This window comes from Diabrotica virgifera, chromosome 3, assembly GCF_917563875.1.
Source record: "Diabrotica virgifera virgifera chromosome 3, PGI_DIABVI_V3a".
Taxonomy (NCBI): domain Eukaryota; kingdom Metazoa; phylum Arthropoda; class Insecta; order Coleoptera; family Chrysomelidae; genus Diabrotica; species Diabrotica virgifera.
In genome coordinates, this window is record NC_065445.1 from 148,437,164 (window position 1) to 148,458,903 (window position 21,740).

General features: G+C 33.3%; 1 protein-coding gene across 1 annotated transcript; it reads left to right on the forward strand.

The window, feature by feature from the left end:
• The first annotated feature begins 3,630 nt into the window (after positions 1-3,630).
• On the forward strand, positions 3,631-4,789 carry LOC114338440 (FGGY carbohydrate kinase domain-containing protein-like). Its single transcript, XM_028289044.2, has one exon. It carries the CDS (start codon positions 3,695-3,697, stop codon positions 4,772-4,774), a length of 1,080 nt encoding a protein of 359 aa, XP_028144845.1. The 5' UTR covers positions 3,631-3,694; the 3' UTR covers positions 4,775-4,789.
• Positions 4,790-21,740: the final 16,951 nt, after the last annotated feature.

A 21,740-nucleotide genomic window follows, 5' to 3' on the forward strand; every position in this document is an offset into this window, starting at 1 on the left:
TTTCGTTCAAAAGTTATCGTGCTATTAGACACATGTGTATAGTCGCCATTTTGAATGCCCGCCATTTTTGTAAAAGGCAAAACCTAAGATTGCCTCATATCTATATTTGAACCTTTATATATGTATTATATGTGTTCCAAATTATATGCCTCTACCGTTAAATGCACAATAATTCTTATAATATTTGCAAGAATTTGGCGCACATAAGTACATCTGAAGATACGTTATGCCTTTATTAAATGGTAATTAACATGACTAACAAGTTCAAAATATTGCCTAAAAAATATTTTTTAGCTCTCTTCGATGGCGGTATTACCTTTTTGAAAAATTAATATATACCTACTACAAGATGAAAGAATTGAAGAAGAAACAACATATTTTTACATAAAAAACAGGAAAAACACAAACTCTGGTAAACCGATTTTTCCGGTTCAAGACCTCGACCTTGTACATGAAAAAAGAACCTATATATTAAATTTGGTTGAAATCGGACTTTTCGTTTAAAAGTTATCGTGCTATTAGTCACACATGTTTCGTCGCCATTTTGAATGCCCGCCATTTTTGTAAAATGCAAAATCTGAGATGGCCTCATATCTAAATTTGAATCTTTGTATGTGTAGTATATGGGGTCCAAATTATATGCTTATACCGTTAAATGTATAATAATTCTTATAATATTTGCACGAATCTGCCGCATATGGTACATGTGAAGATACGTTATGCATTTATTAAATGGTAATTAACATAACTAAAAAGTTCAAAATATTTCCTAAAAAATATGTTTACGCTCTTTTCAATGGCGGTATTATCTTTTAAAATCAATAAATATAAGGTAAAAGAATTGAAAAAAAGACAACATATTTTTACATAAAAAACCAGGAAAAACACAATTTCTGGTAAACCGATTCTTCCCGTTCAAGACCTCGATCTTATACATAAAAAAAGAACCTATATATGTCACAAATTTGGTTGAAATCGGACTTTTCTTGCTATTAGTCACATATGTATAGTCGCCATTTTGAATGCCCGCCATTTTTGTAAAAGGCAAAATTTGAGATGACCTCATATCTAAATTTGAACCTTTATACAGTAGGAAAAATGAAAGAATACCCATGAACGAACATATAAAACACGCTGTATTTTCCTGTCACCGTGTCACACAAAAAATTGGCCAGCACAAGTACATGTAATAATTATTGTTACATGTACTTGCACTGGACAATTTTCTTTGTGACACGGTGACAGGAAAATACAGCGTGTTTTATATGTTCGTTCATGGGTATTCTTTCATTTTTCCGACTATATGTGTAGTATGTGGTTCAAATTATATGTTTCTATCATTAAATGCACAATTCTTGTAATATTTGCACGAATCTGCAGCACTAAAATGCCGTAAAGTGACAACATAATTTGTTATAGCTGGAGCTATAGCATGGATAGTGTTTAGTCTCAGTAGGTACAATGACCGTCATGATCCAGTGTCCAGTGTATTCGATCACAGAAATTCAATAAGAGCACCGGCGGTGCCTATCAGCACCGAATATCCTGGACTCTTGCAACCCTAATTGCGACGTACTACAGGGGCGGCTAGTGATAGTAGAAGGTGGTGAGGCACACTATACCTGAGGAATTTTATTATGATGGTTAGTTTTTCTATACGATTTTGTGACGTCATAACGCTAGGACGAAGCTAGGACAAATAATCCCGGACAAATAATCTCCACAAATTATGCCTGGACAAAAAATCCCCAGACAAATAACCCCGGACAAAAAATCCCCGGACAAATAATCTCCGGACAAAAAATCCCCACAAAAAATCCCGGGCAAATAATCTACACAAATTATTTAGACAAAATATCCCCACAAAAAATTCCGGACAGAAAATCCTTAAGAAATATTTGCTGACGATTAATTCTCTAAAAGTTTTCCCGTGAAAACGATGGACTCAGATTCTTTCAGCCTCAGTGTATAGAGTTATTTTGAATTCCAATTCCGTATCAAAAACTTCAAATTTTACGTAACAAAAGAGTGTGAGTTTTTTAAAAAATCGTGGAAGATATGGGGAATGAAGTAATGCTGTGAGAATCATGTTCCAATATTATTTGCTTAAATCTTTTGTACACTCTGATTTGAATAACTATGTTCAAAACATTGCCATTGTCCAAAAAAATTTGTGGAGATTATTTGTCCGGGATTTTTTGTGGGGATTTTTTGTCCGGGGATTATTTGTCCGGGGATTTTTGTGGGGATTTTTTGTCCGGGATTATTTGTCCGGGGATTATTTGCCGAACCCTCGCTAGGGTGTCTACAGAACGGCGCCGTATTTATTTTAATGTTTGCAAATGATATTAAAATATTAAATAACAATTTTATTCGCAAAAGAATAGCAACGAAAGCTCTAAGCCTCCAACAGGTTCACACTCATAGGAGCTGTTTTTTAGCTAAAAATAATTACTATAATACCACATTACAAACCAATATGAATCAGATGTTTCGCCCTTCCTTCGTCTCATCAGCGTTGTATAGCCATATTAAGAAAACTTTACATTACATACTACATGACAACAGACGGACAACTGATTCTGTTAATATTAATCAGTTGCCAAAATGAAATTATTGTACGCAAATAATATACCCATAAACACGTGATAATTTCATTTTAGAACCAATCATATATTGTAAATGTATTGAATATAGGGAAATACAAACAAGCAAGTAAGCAAATTACTGTTACATTATAAGATTGATTTTTATGTTAAGTAAACTAAGGGTTAAACTTCGTTTTTTTGGTATTTTATTTTGTTTTTTTATAAAAAGCGTACTTATAAGAAAATAAAGCATTATAAAAGAAAGCATGATTTCTAAATTTTTTATTGATTTATAACTGGCATTGATAAATGCCACACAGCCAGTACGTATGACATTGATAAAATCTTCTAAACATAATCTAAACTTCTAAACTAATATAAAACTATATCTAAGACTACTTTACAAAACTACAATACAAGAGTCCATAGCAAATAAGGGAAGCAAGGTCAAGTACCTAACTTCATAACTAAAAGAAACACATGTTTGAAGCATGCCTCAAGGATGGATGAATTTCGTTCGAAGAATTGGTAGCACATTTTTCAAATTTTGCCGATTTTACTGTCCCATTTTAAGAAATGGTAGTATGCTAGACAAGGATGAGGTTTGAAGTAAGCGTCATCTGTAATGATTTGAAAAAGTTGAAATGAGATGCATGATGCATATAATACTGGTATGTGGAAGACGAATACAAAGATAAAGAGTCAGGCCGTACCGATTATAATTTTTTTCATAAAAATAAAGTTATTTAGGAAATTTCAAAAAGATAAATTATATTGAAAAAATATAATATATATAAGATATACTGGTGAGGCACTGCTTCACCTGCCTCATAGGACAAGCCGCCACTGCTGGAACAGCAAATTCACAAATTTATATTTAATATAAAAAATCACGGCAAACCAAATTTGGCTCAGTCTGACATTATAATAGGTTGATATTATCAAATACTATGGACTGTATGGGCTGTAATACGTACAACTCTTGACAGTCCCCATTGATTTTGCGGAAGCAAACAAAATTATTCAACATAATACATGTCACAGACCTTGAACCGGCATTCGTTTCGTCCTTACTGTTAACTGTATAACACCCACACCAATTTACAATGCCGATTACTGATAACATCGCTTATTTTGTAGGAGTGGATGTGGGTACTGGTAGTGTTAGAGCAGCTTTAGTCACGGAATGTGGTGAAATAGTTAGTTCTGCGGTAAATTGCACAAGAACTTGGAATATCCAACCGGATTTTTACGAGCAATCCACTGATGATATTTGGAATGCAGTTGTCACATGTGTCAAAATCGTGGTCCAAAAGGTTCAGCCAGACAAAATAAAAGGAACTGGTTTTGACGCTACTTGTTCTTTGGCATGTTTCGACAAAAGTGGAGCACCACTTACTGTGATCCCAAGTGGAAATAATCAACAGAACATAATCCTCTGGCTGGACCACAGAGCCGTGAACGAAGCCTCAGAAATTAATAAATTGAACCCTCCTGTTCTGAAATATGTTGGTGGAAAGATCTCTCCTGAAATGGAAACGCCAAAATTGCTTTGGCTCAAAAGGAATATCAAGGACACGTGGGACAAAGCTGGTTGGTTCTTTGACTTGCCCGATTTCTTAACATGGAGAGCGACTGGAGCAGATTCAAAATCCTTATGTTCTCTAATGTGCAAATGGACTTACGAAATGAATATCGCCGGTACCGAGGCCTGGAATAAATCCTATTTCCAACAAATAGGCCTGGAAGATCTGGCTGAAAACAACTGGCAAAAGATCGGTAGCGTTGTATTAGCTCCAGGATCTGCAGTAGGAAAAGTACTGTCCCAACAAGCAGCTGCAGAGCTCGGACTAGTGGCTGGTACTCCTGTGGGTGCTTTAATGATAGACGCCCATGCTGGTGGATTGGGTTTGATTGGTTGTAGGGTTCCCGGAGTAGACCCTGCGTTTCACACTCGGGTTGGTTTGATATGTGGTACATCTACATGCCACATGGCTGTTTCCAGAGAAGCCACTTTTACTCCAGGCATATGGGGACCATACAAAAACGCCATGATACCTGGTATGTGGCTAAATGAAGGAGGGCAGAGTGCAACTGGAGAACTTGTAGACCATATCATTGATACTCATCCAGCTACGTCAGAAATTAGGAAGAAACTTGGTGATATGCATATTCAAATAATATGAGGTGTAACCACAAACTATGAATGACTGAAGGTCTGTTAGTTAGTCCAAATTAATATTATTAACCTAACTTTTTTGCTTTGTGTGTAATGTTTATTATAATATGCATTTTGAAAAAAAAATCGATTTTGTAAATCTGCTATTATTAAATGAACTTAATGATGTGGCGTAATCAAACAGAAAGAGATCATTTAAATCTAGAGGCACGCCAGTTACGAGACACCACATTTGAAATCGTTACGAGACAATCCATTTGAAATAGACGAGCAGGTTTTTATGAAACATTTCAGTTCCAAAATCTATTACTGTGAGATAAAATGAAAACATTGTAACTACCAAAAGATTAGGAATTTTTTATTTTGTGAGACTGCTGAAAATTTAATGGGCTACCCTCATGTCCTAAGTTTATATATGCGTCTTTTATACAATGTTTTTTCGTGTTAATATCATTGTATTTACTGAAAAAATTATAATTTATTTCAAACTAAATGCAACAAATAAATTTTGTGAAAGCTTGATATTAACAAAAAGTTTCTTTTATCCTGCGCTTTAAATTAATGACTGCAACCTCAAAATATAAATTACAGACAAAAAAGTCAGCTACTTTATCCATTTAGTGAAGACTTTTTGTTTACATATTTGTAAACATTATCAGTTCATCTACATTGTTGTTGTTTAGGTAATATACGACGATGTTAACAGGTTTGTAAACAAAACGTCTTCAATAAATGATGAAGTAGCCGAATTCTTTGCCTTTATTCTCCTTTATTTTACTATTAAGTTTCTCCTTTTTTCCTTTATATCTATATCAAATAAAGAATACTCAAAAGTGGTGGGTTTTTCGATCAATTGGTAGAAGATAAAAGGCAAAGAATTCGGCCCTATCAGTAAACATCATCAGTTTATCTAAAAATGGGTTTGGTAAGAAACAAACATCCATAGAGAGAGATATAAAAATGCAACAGTGTTACCTTAAAAAGATATCAACTAACAAGATGTAAGTAAAGTAGCTGTAGCTAGTCAAAATGAACCAATGAAAATGTAAGATATAAACATTATTTATTAACAGGAACCAAGAGTCACACTTCCACATATTTAATAGCATTAAATTATAATTAGCATTAAATATTTGGAAGTGTGACTCTTGGTTTTTGGTGTACACAGTTTTTTACAATTATTTTTTATGCACACTTGTTTGCTACCACTTGTTCTTTTGCTGTTGAAATAATTTTTAAATGTTAACTGTTAGCTGTATCTTTTTAGGGTAACACCTGTTGCATTTTTAAATCTCTATGTATGTTTGGCAGACACATGTTTCTGACTCATTACATCAAATGTGTGGTAATAATGTTAGAAGATCCTGAGGATTCCAGAGCAATCACTAACATATCCACGGAAGAAGCTACAGCTATCTGATTAAAGGTATGCCAAACGTTTATAACATTTCAAACAATTAAACAAGGAATGGTTAATGGGAGTTAATAGTAAAATTAAAGTTAGGAAGTATATATCGGCATGTCTCGTAACAAGGATGAAAAAAAAAAGTATGTATAAGATGGAATGCAACCGCAGCCACATGTTTCTGACTTATTAGTCGTCATTATTACGGTATAGCCAAGTTAAAATAGGTGTATGTTAACTTGGGAAAGGATCACTACAGGAGCAATGCAAACAATTTGTGGCAATAATGTTAGAAGACCCTGAGGATTCCAGAGCACCAACTAACACATCCACGGATGAAGCTACAGCTACCTGAGGAAAGGAATACCAAACGTTTAGAATGTTTCAAACAATCAAAGAAAGAAAGGTTAACATACACATATTCTAACTTAGCTATACCGTACTGATGACGACTAATGAATCAGAAACACGTATCTGTGGTTGCATTCCATCTTATGCATACCTACTGTGTTTTTTTCATCCTTATTGTGAGACGTGCTGATATATACTTCCTACCTTGAATTTACTATTAACTCGTTAACATTTACTATTCACTCGTTCGAGCACTCCAAAAAATTAAGAAAGGAAAACGAACCGGAGGATATTCCTGGGGAAGTGTGGAAGGCATTAGGAGAGAAAGGAACAAATTGGCTAATAGGTTTATTTAATAGAATTATAGTGTAGGAAACAGAGGCTGAACCTCGCAAAATGGACACAAGTCTGATTTTATTTTTTTTTCTAATATATTAAGGTGTGCTTATTATGAGACTAACTTGTTAAAAAATTTTGTCCCGGATCCCCCTTTTCATCCCTTTGAAGGGGGTAATTTGTGGTTTTTGCGAAATGTAGCCCTCCTGTACGTTTTTAAAAAAATTTACTTTATAGTAAAATGAAGAGGACTATATTTCCTACTATTTATTTCCCGACAGCATATTATGTCTATCACCCACCGTTTAGTGGGGGTGGGGCCCAAAGTTGACAAATTTTTAAAAAAGATGTTTTTTAAAAAAATTATTTTTTCCTAACGGTAATGAAAATTAAGAAGGAACCCTGCGGCAATTAATCACAAATAAGTGGCCGATTTTTGGTATAGGTTTTATTTAAGGGCAATTGCAAATTTTTAATTACACGGTGTTACATTTTAAAAAACCCCTTTTTATACCATCTGAACCGCCTATGCTAGAGTAAACAAACTTTTAGCGATTATCCATGTACTGGTTTTATTTACAAATTTGTATAATGCACCCATATTTTTTTCCGGAACCACCCCAAAAAAAGGAGATTTAATAAAGAACATGATTTTCTTGGAATCCTTCACACACCATACCCTTTATTAAAATGCTTCAAATACTATTTTGTGCACGTTTTTATTACCCATGCATGGACACCAGAAGCGATTTCTTGGTACAACCCCTGATACAAAAAAAATAAATAAAGGGGGGGTTGAAAATAAATATTTTTTTTTTTGCTTTTTGACCCATATGGACAATATGGGCATATGCTCCATCAATAGGGTTTTTTATAAATATATATGATTATTGCAACATCCCTGCGGAAACTACCCCTATCCTTGAAAATAAACTGCAGAAACTACCCCTATCCTTTGGAGAGCTGGAGATGTTTTTACGATTTTCTCATTACCTATGCATTTTTTTAAAACAAAACTTATACCGAATTAAAGACCACTATTTTCTCTACAAATAAGGTCCTATGCATTTTTTCATATAAGCAACCGTTACGGCACAGTGGCGCCTTAAACCTAAGAATTGCTGTGGCGTGCTCCAGTTTTGTTTTTTTTTTCGTCACCTCTTCATTTTATTGATAACGTACTTATGGAAAATAAAAGAACACACTGTCTGCTACACATAATGACCTATGCATATTTTATTTTCTTTGCACTCTAAAGCCACAGTGGTGGCCCAAAATCAATTTTGGATTATTTTCTTTATTTATTCTCCTTTTTTTTTGGGTGGTTTCGGGAAAAATATGGGGGTGCAGTATACAAATTTGTAAATAAGACCAGTACTTGGATAGTCGCTGAAAGTTTTTTTACTCTAGCATAGGCGGTTCAGATGGTATAAAAAAAAGAGTTTTTTAAAATGTAACACTCTGTAATTAAAAAATTTGCAATTGCCCTTAAATGAAACCTATACCAAAAAATCAGTCACTTGTTTGTGAATAATTAAAAAAATATTTTTTTTAAAACATCTTTTTTTAAAATTTGTCAGCTTTGGGTCGCCACCCCCGCTAAACGGTGGGTGATAGACATATGCTGTCGGGAAATACACAGAAGGAAATATAGTCTTCTTCATTTTACCATTAAGTAAATTTTTTGCAAAACGTACAGGAAGGGCACCGTTTCGTAAAACCACAAATTACCCCCTTTAAAGGGATGAAAAGGAGGGTTCCAGGACGAAATTTTTTAAGAAAAAGTTAGTCTCATAATACGCACCCCTTGATATGCCAGAAAAAAAAAACCGGACTTGTGTCCATTTTGCGAGGTTCAACCTCTGTTTCCTACACTATTATGGAAGTTGAACGGATGCCAAATGAATGGAGACGCTGTAGGTATATTAGTACCTGTTTACAAAAACAAGGGAGATATATAACAATGTACAAACTACAGGGAACGATATAACCATAGTAGCAGCAGATAAAAGGGCATCAAAGAAAACCTTCTAGGCAACATGACGTCACTAAAATAGAATTCTATTTTGCGTGCTCCAACTGCTGGACTATAATGTCTTCTTTTAAAAGAGTTTTTTTTTAGTGAAAGTAGACAAAATTTAAATGTCATTAACAAAAATGTAATTACTACCTCATTTTTTATTTGACAAAGCTTATATTTTGGTAGTTTTAACTAAAATTAATACTTCTTTGCATATTGCCTAATTTACCGATTCCACCTTTCTATAAATTTCATAAGACACAACGGACCAGTCAGTCATTATGTTATATAACTTGACCCAAAATGAAAGGTACCACGCCAAGTCAAAACGCAAGCATGGCACAGTGTACCAACTGTAAAGTGGTACACCGGAAAACAAGAGTTGTATAATGAACGATTGTTTTGTGATCGCGAAATTGGTTATACAGAGTGTCTTCTAACAAAATTATTTGAATGTTACGCAACTATAATACACACATCGGAAATTCCAGGAATATTTTTAAAAAGAGGCATAATTTCTTCTTTAATTATTTTGAATAAATAATAATCGATTTGCAGTCATAAGTAATATTACATACAGGATGTTTGGTAAAGAATGGGCCATAGCGTAACCTCAGATTCCTGAGGTTAAAATAGGTCGATTTAAGCTAACTTACCTTAGTACAAAAGTTGATAATAACCAAATAACCGAAATACAGGGTGTCAAAGTTAAACTTTCATTTCAATTTATTCTTGAATATTTCCTGACAGGCATGAGGTAACAACATGAAATTTGGTAAGTGGGGGTTTTTTGGGATGAGAAATCTAAATTCGCCACCAAAAATTATATATTATCCAGAAGGCACCACATACGTCTTTCAGTGCTCATTTAATACGTTCAATTTTTTTTATCCCCCACATACTTTTTGAATAAAAATTTTTATTCTCTTAATATTTTTACTTTTACTACATTCATCTCGCTAAACTCAACTGTTTTCGAGATAAACGCATTTTAAATCTGCGTTACAACATTTTTTCGTGCATAATATAATTGTAGTTAGACCCAAAAAATAAACTTGAAACCATACTGATTGTACCAGTTCTCATATTTATGTCATTGCATCGCAAATTCCATTTAAAGAGATTTGTGATATATTTTTGTAAATTTTTATGGTTTTAAGTTATTTTTCGGGTGTAACTACAATTATTATTTCATTTGTAGGAGATTCTGACCAATAGAAAGCTACAGAAATAAAAATTAAAGTGATAATTTTTGATAATATCTCGTCGTCAAGTATATTACGTCAGATGCCCTTCGTTGCTACGAAAAAATACATTCAGTGACAATAATGACAATAATTAATGTTTTAAAAATTATAAAAGTGATGACTTTCAACCGTCAAATATTTATAACAACTGTGTGTTTAATTGTACTAATTTGTACTTACGTAAATAAATTACAATAAAATTTTGGTTTTGAAGAGTTTTATTCATGAAATAATCGCAGCAAATTGCAATCGATCTCTAAAATAATTATCGAATTTTTGCCCTCGTGACACTTTGACATAATTTTACTCCCCTTCGGGTCGTGAAATTAAAACTGTCAAAGTGTCACTCGGGAAAAATTCGATAATTTTAGAGCTCTTGTGCAATTACTACTGATAATATTCAAAAAAATTATGTTGCTCCGCAGATTTAAAATGCGTTTATCTCAAAAACGGTTAAGTTTAACGAGATGAAAGTAAAAATATTAAGATAATAAAAGTTTTGATTCAAAAAGTATATAGAGTGGGTAATAAAAAAAATTGAACCTATTTAATGAGCGATGAAAGGCGTATGTGGCGCCCTCTGGGCAATACATCATTTTTGGTGGCGAATATAGATTTCTCGACCCAAAAACCCCCGCTAACCAAATTTCGTGTTATTATCCCATGCCTGTTAGGAAATATTCAAGAATATATAAAATAAAAGTTTAAGTTTGACACCCTGTATTTCGGTTATTATCAACTTTTGTACTAAGGTAAGTTAGCTTAAATCGACCTATTTTAACCTCAGGAATCTAAGGTTAAGCTGTGGTCCATTCTTTACCAAACACCCTGTATACAACAAAATTTGTTGAAATGTCAAAAATATCGAGAAGTACAATTATTAGATATCAAAAATATAGGTCATCAGAAAATATGGTCGTAATAAGAAACACACAAAATGAATACGAAATATAGCGTCCACTATATGTATTTACAGGGTGTAACAAAAATGCAGGTCATAAATTAAATCACATATTCTGGGACCAAAAATAGTTCGATTGAACCTAACTTACCTTAGTAAAAAATGTGCACATAAAAAAAAATTTAAAGCACTCATGAAAGTGCCGACAGAAGTGAAAACTTCTTATAGTATATAAATTACGAGCTCAATGCTTTTCCCCATCCAAAAAGAAATGCTATACCTATATTATATACGCGTTGCGTACGTTATATGCTATTTATGTATACATAAACATAATATATATTTATACGTACGAAATTTAGTTCGGCAAAGTGAAGCCGGTCGCAAACTCAATACTTTTTTCCTATCTAAAAAGTGCACAAGGTCCCTAAAGAAGTTTTCACTTTAAAAATTTATTTCGTCAAACGATAACGGTCGCTAATTTAATACTTTTTCCCCATCTAAAAAGTAGGCAACGTCCCTAAAGGAGTTTTCACTTCAATACTTTATTTCGTCGAAGCCATAACGGTCGCTAATGTAACACTTTTTCCCCATCTAAACAGTGTATAAGGTCCCTAAAAAAGTTTTCGCTTCAAACGTTTATTTCGTCGAAGCAATGACGGTCGCGATGAAGGTCGATAATTCAATACTTTTTCTCCATCTAAAAAGGGCATAACGTCCCTAAAGAAGTTTTCACTTCAAAAATTTATTTCGCCGAAGCAATGGCGGTCTCTAATTTAACACTTTTTCCCCATCTAAAAAGTGCACAACGTCCCTAAAAAATTTTCACTTCAAAAATGTATTTCGTCTAACCAATGCCAATAACGGTCGCTAATTTATACTTTTTCCCCATCTAAAAAGTGCACAGCATCCCTAAAGAACTTTTCACTTCAAAAATTTATTTCGCCGAAGCGATGACGGTCGCTAATTCAATACTTTTTCCTCATTTAAAAAGTACACAACGTCCCTAAAGAAGTTTTCACTTCAATTATATTAGTATTATTATACGTACATTATTATAATATACTTACCAAATTTATTTTGTCGAAGCGATGACGGTCGTGAAAACAGTCTTTTTTCCCCATCCCAAAATTGATTTTACATTTATTTTAAATTTAAATACTTTTATACAATTTATGTATGCATACACATAATATATGTAGGTACGTACAAAATTTATTTCGCCGAAGAGATGACGGTCGCGAAATAAATCCTATTTCCCCATTCTAAAATAGGTTTTAGATTTATTTTAAATTTAAATACTTCTATACAATTTATATATACATACACATAATATACCTATATATTATGTACAAAATTTATTTCGCCGAAGCGATGACGGTCGCGATGATGGTCGCGAAATCAATCCTTTTTCCCCATTCTAAAATAGGTTTTACATTTATTTTAAATTTAAATACCTCTGTATAATTTATGTATACATACACATAATATATGTATAGCATAAGCGATGACGGTCGCGGTGACGGTCGCCAATTCAATGCTTTTTCCCCTATCCAAAAATCGCACAACGTCCCTAAAGATGACGGTCGCGATGACGGTCGCGAATTCAATGCTTTTTCCCCTATCCAAAAATCGCACAACGTCCCTAAAAGAGTTTTCACTTCAAAAATTTACAACCCTTTGAAGTTACAAAATGAACATTGATTTTATTTAATATAGCGAAAACTATTAGAGATTTGTTATTGAAACTGGATATTTGGCATTCTTTAGGCAGAAACATCTTAAAAAAAATAACTGAAATTTGTACACCCCATAAATTTTTTTATGTTCCCTTAAACCTTATTGTTCCCTTAAACCTCCCCAAACTTTTGTGTACATTCCAATTAAATTATTATTGTGCTACCATTAGTTAAGCACACTGTTTTTAAAACATTTCTGTCCCTTAGCATTTTTTCGATAAGCCAGTGTTTATCGAGATATTTTGAATATTTGTCGAATCAACCACATTAATTGTATAATCGGCGGGCTGAAAAGTTCGTAGGCTGACATATAGATGGCGCTACTGGTATATGACGCTCCATATGATTTTTAGTCAGCCCTAACATTCAAAAGATGGATTTATAAATTTGACAACTGTCGAACTATTAGTTAGTTTAAAAGATATAGCATTTGAAGTGAAGCAACTTATGTTAGTTTAAACAAATTGGATAAAAAGGAATTTCGTACCTTAATAATTGATTGCTTTTTGGCGAAAAAAATACTGTTGAAGCCAAAGCTTGGCTTGATAAACACTATTCAGAGTCTGTACCCGGAAAATCAACCATTGATAAATGGTTTGCTAAGAGAAAACGAGGCGAAATAAGCATCGAGGACGCTGCATGCAGTGGACGCCCCAAAAAGGCTGTTACTGATGAAAACATCAAAAAAGTTCACAAATTAATTTTGGATGACCATAAAGTGAAGTTGTTCGAGAAATCTGAAACTGTAAAGATACGAAAGAAACGTGATGAATATATTGTGCATGAATAGTTGGGTATGCGAAAGCTCTGTGCAAAATGGGTGCCGCGAGAGCTCACAATCGGTCAAAAACAACAACGAATTGGAATTGGTGTTTCTGAGAAGTATTTGAAGCTATTCAATCGTAATAAAACCGAATTTTTGCGTCGATATATTACAATCGATGAAACATGGCTCCATCATTTTACACCGGAGTCCAAGCGACAGTCTGCCGGGTCGACTGTACGTGATTAACCGACTCCAAAGCGTGGAAAGACGCAACAGTCGACTGGCAAGGTTATGGCATCTCAGTATATTGGGATGTGATGCGCATGGTATAATATTCATCGACTATCTTGAAAATGAAAAAAGCATTAACAGCGACTATTAAATTGCGTTATTAGAGTGTTTGAAGAAATAAATCGCGTAAAAATGGCCCCATTTGAAGAAAAATAAAGTGCTGTTTTATGAAGACAACGCACCGTGTAACAAATTACTGAAAACGATGGCAAAATTTCATGAATTGGGCTTCGAATTACCTCCGCAGCCAACGTATTCACCAGATATGGATCCCGGCGACTACTACCTGTTAGCTGACTTCAATAGAATGCTCACTGGAAAGAAATTTAGCACCAATAAGGCCGATGCCACGTTATGTGTTTTGACCGGATGCGGTGAAAACGCATTTGTTTCCAACGCAACCGGACCGACCTGTCACACTATGCGTTTAGTCTGGTGCAGTTTGTAAGCGCGTACCGATGACTCAAAACGCATCCGTTTCCAACGCAACCGGAGCAATCTGTCACACTATGCGTTTTGACCGGATGCGGCGGAAACGCATCCGGTCAAAACGCATAATCTGACATCGGCCTAAAGAGTTAATAGCCGAAACTGAGGCTTATTTTGAGGCTAAAGACAAATTGTATTATAAAAATGGCATTGAAAAGTTGTATGATCGCCATAATCGTTGTATCCAGTGGCGTAGCTGAAGATTGGAGGCCCCCCGCGAAAGTTCTCATCGGTTCGTGTTAATAGGTTTTTTGGGAATAGACATGAAAACCTATTATACCTTCGTCTCTTAATCCGACAAACCTAAACCTATTAGTAAGTTGTTGCAATATTACATCTAAATTTATATTGAAAACATTAACTTCAAAACTTTTTTTGCTACAAGTTATTTTTTCGTCGCATCTGAGCTCATCGTAAATTTTTTTATACGTTTTTCCGTTTATTTTTAAATTCCGGTTTAATCTCCACTATTGTGCTATTCCTGCTGCTTCTGCCAATTTCTCATATCGAGTTTAACTCCAGTTTAACCTTAACTTCTAGTAAACGTCAGTTTAAAGTCAAAATCGTCTTTCTCAATTCGCACGTTCAATCGATGGCAGTTTAAACTTGAACGATGCTTGAACGGTGGAATTCGGCCGTTCAAAGATTTCAGAACTCAGGTCAGCTGATTTCATGGACTACGCATGCATTGTATTAACACAAACGCTGTCATAATATAAATATATCCTATTTTATTATATTAAGCCTAACGATAAACGATAACATTATTTTTGTTTTTATAATATTTATTTATAATTATTAAAATGACTATTTGACTATAAATACTTAAATTTTACTTTATTCAAAAACACCATAAAACGGTAGTTCAAAATGGCGACAGTTTTTTACCTTTTGCCATCTATTGGCATTTCTCGAAAGCTGTAGAACGAGCGCTGACATGAACGTGCAATGAGAAATGCATTCCAAACAAAACCGAAGATCACCGGTGATCCTGGTTCAACTGAACCATAGCATTGATTATAAATATTCCTCTAGATAGCTCACCTCTTGGTAACCGAAAGACGTATCAACAAATAGATGGCGCTACTCGAAAACCGTATCGAGATTTCTCATTCCCTCTCTGACTTGCGAGGAGGTAGGAGTAGTGTCAGGGCCGAACTTACCCTATAGGTGTATTATCTGTGACAAGTTATAGCAAAATTAAAAAAAAAAGGACTCACATTTTAGATAAAATGGCATCTGTAACGCATAAGTGTGTTTACGCGGGATGTTTTGAAAGAAACGATGGAACAAATAATAATATATCTTTCTTTATATTTCCCCTGAAATACGTATAGTCCTTTCTTTCACGGTTTTTGGTCTAAATTTTAAAGAACCGCTTGGATTGACATGAAATTTGGCATACGTATAGCTTACATGTCAAAGAGAAAAAGTGATATTGTGCCGATGTGTGCTTTTTCCCTGGGGGTGACTTTCACCTCCTCTTTTGGGTGAAAAAATATATGTCCAAAATAAGTCCGGAAATGGGTAAACGGACTAATTTTAAGTAACTTTTGTTCTATAGAGCTTTATTATTCTATTAGTTCTATTAGAGAATTATGACAGGTGATAAATAGCAGTCTGATTCTTGCATGAGAGTTTAATCTCTGTTCGGAGAGTTTAAGTCTGTTTGGTCGGACAAAATAAATGTGCCGTTTTCGTGGTCTGACCGTTCCAAATTTTTAAGCTGTTCCACAATTAAAACTGCCCCTGTTCCAGTGTTCCCATATATCAAAGTTTGTCCGACTAGACACCCTTAAGCTATTAACAAATTTTCAGCTTGCTATTAATCAACTTTTTTTTCATACGCGGGATCCAGACCTATAAGTATTTTGTCGAAAAAAACGTTCTTAGCAAAAATATAGCCTATAAAAAAGTAAAACAAAATGTTGTACGCGTTAGGTCTCTGGATCTCGTAGAACCAGAGTTATAGCCAATGAAAAATAGATTCATATTCACCAAATTTCAAATAGAATATTTCGACGAGAAATATCCAAAAAATTAAGCACTTTTTGGGGAAAACCCATTATAACTTTTTTAAAGTGTTTAAAAAAAGCTTTATTTTTGTTTTTACAAAAAGTTTCTAACATTAAATTTAAGCAAGTTACGCTCAAAATAAAGTTGGTCCCTTGTGTTTTTGCAAAAAAAATCGGGAGGACCACCCCCTAATTAGCAACTTAAATGAAATTAATCGTCACCGCTCCAAAAATTATTTTACAAATGTTGTGTTTATATGATCTGTAAAGTAAAATTCTTAAAAATTTAAATTTTGAAAAATATGCTTTTTTTCAAAATAACTTGTTCAAAAATTGTTAGAGATACCAAAAATCTCGAAAAACAAAAATAGTCAGATTTGCTTTTCTGAATATCATGTATTATTTTGTTTTTCTATTAGACAAAAATTGATTAAGATTTGGTGATTCTAAATTTGCATACATTCGTGATCAGTGACTCGTTCAACCCTTTTAACTACAGCCCTTTCAATAATAAGGACTTTGAACCGATGAAACTTACAGATCATATAAACAATATATACACAAGTCAAGAAACTTGTGAAGTCGTAACGATTAAGTTCATTTAAGATGCTAATTAGGGGGTGATTTTCTCGATTTTTTACCAAAACCAAAAGGGACTAACTTTATTTTGAGCGTTACTTGTTTAATTTTGACGCTAGAATTTTTTTTATAAAACAAAAATGAAGATTTTTAAACACTTTAAATAAGTTGTAATGAGTTTTCCCTGAAATGTGCTTCATTTTTGGTTATTTCACGTTAAAATATTCCATTTGGAATTTGACGAATATGAACCTATTTTTCATTAGCTACAACTCTGCTTCTACTAGGTCTAGAGACGTGATATATACACCATTTTTTTAAATTTTTTACAGGCTATATTTTTGCTAAGAATGTTTTTTCGACAAAATACTTACTATTTGAGTTATTTGCGAAAAACCGTCTAAATGCGTGGTTATTTTGTTGAAAAAATGAACATAGTCACTGCCAAATAACTCGAAAAGTATCGACTTAGTGAAAAAACTCTATAGAACAAAAGTTACTTAAAATTACCCAGTTTATCCATTTCCTGACTTTCTTTGGACGAATATCTTTTCACCCATAAGAGTTGGTGAAAACCACCCCCAGGGCAAAAGCACATATAGGCACAATATCACTTTTTTCTTTGACTTGTTAGCTATGTGTATGCCAAATTTCATGTCAATCCAAGCGGTGCTTTAAAATTTAGAGGTTTTGCAATATTTTACTGTTAAAGAACGGACTAGTAGAGCGCACAAAAATTTGGCAAAAAACTGCGGAAATATTGATATTATATTGATAATATCAGTGACCTGAAACAGAGGGTAATTTGCCAGCATCATTATGCAGTGGAACATATTTACCAAAGTGGCCAAACAAAGTTATTAAGGAAAAATGCTGTTCCTCTAAAATTTGCACAGTTAGCAACTGATTTAGGTGAGTACTCAACTTTGGAAATATTTTTATGTTTGCCTAATGCGCTTTGTCAATGAGAATAATACTATTAAAATATATTTTATATAAAATCAGTTGATATTGAGTGATTTATATATTTTTTATACAATTAAATCAGAAGAGATTTTTTTTAAATATGAATGTGTTGTTAGTATCACTCCAGAAATAACGGAGATGCTTGTTTTGCTTTAATTAAAATTATTACACATACATTTCAATGATTACCTATTTTAGGTGATACCCCACCAGTATTATGCTCTACATACGTTTATTGCGGTACGAAACGTAAAAAATCTACAAGTGGCGATTGTATGGTTAGGTCAACTCCATCGCCTAAGAGATCAAGTAGTAGTCTCAGTGATATTTCCAGTTTTGATATTAATTTGCCCACAAAACTTGAAACTGAATTGACGGAGAAGGTAAAAAAATTGGAGTATCAAGTAAATGCTTTAAAGAAGAAGTGCCGTCAGAAGAACAGTCAGCATTGTAGAAGAACAACAAAAAACAGAAAATCGGCAACCAAATTCATGATAGAGGTACTGTTAGAAAATAAAAGCATATACGTGCACACTTTTGTTAATATGCAGTTTTCACACAAAACTCGTTCACAATGGAGTCACAATGAAAAGGATTTAGCTCTGGCCATTTATTATAAGTCTCCTAGTTGTTAAAAATTTTTAATTAGATCTCTAAACTTTATCTTACCTTCACTAAAAACAATTCAAACTTGGTTGCGTGTCATAAAATTAAGAACTGGTTTAAACATTTCCTTAATTGACAAGTTGAAGAAAAAAGTAGAGACAATGGATGAGTGGGAAAAATTTGTGTGTTAATGTTTGATGAAATTTCTTTGAAAAAACAATTGGAGTACAATAAATTAGATGACATTATAGAAGGGTTTCAAGATTTAGGTTCTTTAGGAAGAACAGAACAAACAAACTTGCCAACACAGGTCTGGTTTTCATGATGCGCAGCTTGCTACATAAGGCTACGCGGCTTGCTACAGGTGGTCCAATACATAGCGACAACTTAAAAAACATTGTAGTTGAAGTTGTTTCAAAATTACAATATATTGGATATATACCAAAAGTGTTAGTGTGTGATCAAGCATCTAATAATAGAGCTTTATTTAAGCTGTTAGACGCATGTAAGGATCAGCCTGCAATAGAAATAGGAAATCAGAGGATTTTCACTGTTTTTGATACACCCCACTTATTAAAAAGTCTAAGAAATAATTTTCTTAACAGAAAGTTGACGTTTTTTGCCGATTCTAAACAAATATCGTGGCAAGATATTGAATACACATACAACATCGATAGAACCAGTGTGAGAGCACGATGCATGGTGAAAATGACAAACGTTCATATAAACCCTAATAATTTTCAAAAAATGCGTGTAAAATTAGCAGCACAAATTTTTTCCAACTCAATTGCCTCAGCAATATCAACAGCAATGTCTGTAGGGCAGTTACACACCAAAACGGCTTCTCTTACTACCGAATTTTTGAAAATTATAAATAATATTTTTGATGGTCTTAACAGCAAATATTGTAGTGATAGTAATCCAAACAGAAAGCCAATGTCAACTTTAAGCAAGTCAACTGAAAACTTAAAAGCAGGTTTAGAATATTTTTAAAAAATTAAAGTTTTTGAAAATCAAAAAGAGAGAAATAATATTCACTGTCTACACGGCTTTTAGTGGACCATTTTGTCAGTTTTATGTTTGTGGGAGGAACTTCAAAAATAATATAATGTGTCATATCTTTTAACATCTTTTCTGAACCAAAATCCTCTAGAAAATTTTTTCTCTATTTTGCGCAATAGTTAGTCTAGTGCGTTCATAAAAAACATGTGTTTTTACTTAATAACAGGCGGTAGCTGGTTTGTCTTTAGTTTCATGCGTGGAAGAGAATGATGCTAGATCAAAAGTATGTGTTTTATCTCGTCAGGTATTAATGACGCACGGGCAAATAATCGTGGACTCAACTGAATGTTAAACTACACTATTAGCTTTAGTTTATATATACAGTAGATATTAACAAGTATTTTATAATATCAGGAAAACAATATCAGTATGTCTTAAAACCTTGGAATCGTATGGAAACTTTTTTATTCAGTTTAGGGAAAAATGTATTATTGATAAAAACTTGCACGTCCTAAAACTCAAAATGATAGAATCAGATGTCAAATATTATGAGTCGTATACCAAGTTTGTTAAAAAATATTAATTCTTCTCAAGAGTAATATACCTTCATTTTTAAAGTACTTTCATATAAACATGAACGTGGTTTTTAATTGTTCTCGACTTTTAATAATAAAATGTTTCGATATTGTCAATAATGAAAGTACTTCTTGAGAACAAGAAATAATAAATATGTTTTTTTCCTAAAATTTTAATTTTATTATCTTAGTTTGAAAAGAATTAACATTCAAATATACTTATTTACTTTGTTTTGAAATATGATCTAATTAGTGATGTTTTAAACTTTCTAATCCTGTCCGTTTATCAGCTTTTACCTATTGTTCCTAGGCAGATGGCCCTCAACTATTTATATGTTGGAAATTCCCTGTCATTTTATCAAGATATATGTATACCAAATTTCATGCCAATCCAATGGATTCTTTAAAATTCGGAGGTTTTGCAATATTTTACCTGGGGTGAATGGGTTAGATCTGGAAAGAAATTCTGTATATCAACTTCAAATAGTTTATTTCGCATTCGTTCTGAAAATATCATTCTTTTACAAATTGCAAAAAATAATTTACATGTAAATTATCACTGCTAATTTTATTATGTATTTTCTATTTTGTTGTTTTTTTTTCTAGTATATTAATAATTAAATAATTTTTAAGAAACCTCTTCACTATTTTTATTAATCAATTTTTAGCGTTTTATCTGAAGTAAAATCGGAATTCCAAAATAGAGATTACAATCGAGTTTAAAATTATTTGTTAAAATGCTGAATACTACCCTTATATCGTTGTCTATTACGCCAGCCAAGCGACTCAGATTTATTTTTCAATCTTGGCAAAAATTTCAATAAATGTCGCCACCGTCCAGCCAGTTAGTACTTAGACTTGAGGGGCAAAGAGGTGTAAGTGGGCGGAGTTTAACACTGAATTCGGTTTTACCTAAAGGTGAGGTATCTATGTAGTTATTAATCAATGACCATAGATTACCGCAGGTATGAGAAATTGACCCTAGATTTCGGATAAGTAATTTTTCATTTCTCGAAGATTATCACGAGTTTTTTCAAAAAGTTGAAAAACCGTAAACTCTGCCGTTTCAGATTGCAGAAGTTTTGATGTTAGTTGAATAAAGTTAAGTATTTTATGTTGAATAGTAGTGTTAACGGCTAATTTAAAATTGTTCATATGCTCTAATAATGCATTAGTTTCTAATTTTTCATAGTTTTTTGATAGCAACGAAATTTTCGTTAAAGACTTTATTACTTGTCGGAAAGCTCGACGCAAAGCCATAACAGCATCATGTCTGAATGACCACCAGGTTTCACATAACATTTTTAAGGTTGGCAAACGCGATGAATCCAAATTAATAATAGTACATACGTAGTACATTCCATCTTTTAATACTTGCACTAAAAAACGTATAATCTCTTAATTATGTCGTAAAAAACCAACTCCTGTACACCAGCAACGGCATCATTCAACACTAAGTTCAGACTATGGGATGAACATGAAGATAGAAAACTGTTTTTTCAATGTCAGTTATGCGCCTTTGTACGCCTGAATATACACCACTCATAACGCTTGCCCCATCATACTCCTTTCCTCTGCAGTTGTGTACGGAAAGGTGCTTTGATTGTATAAATTTTAAAATTTCATTTACAGGACCTTCTGCACTTTGGTGTAATATGCAAATAAATCCCAAACAACTTTCAACA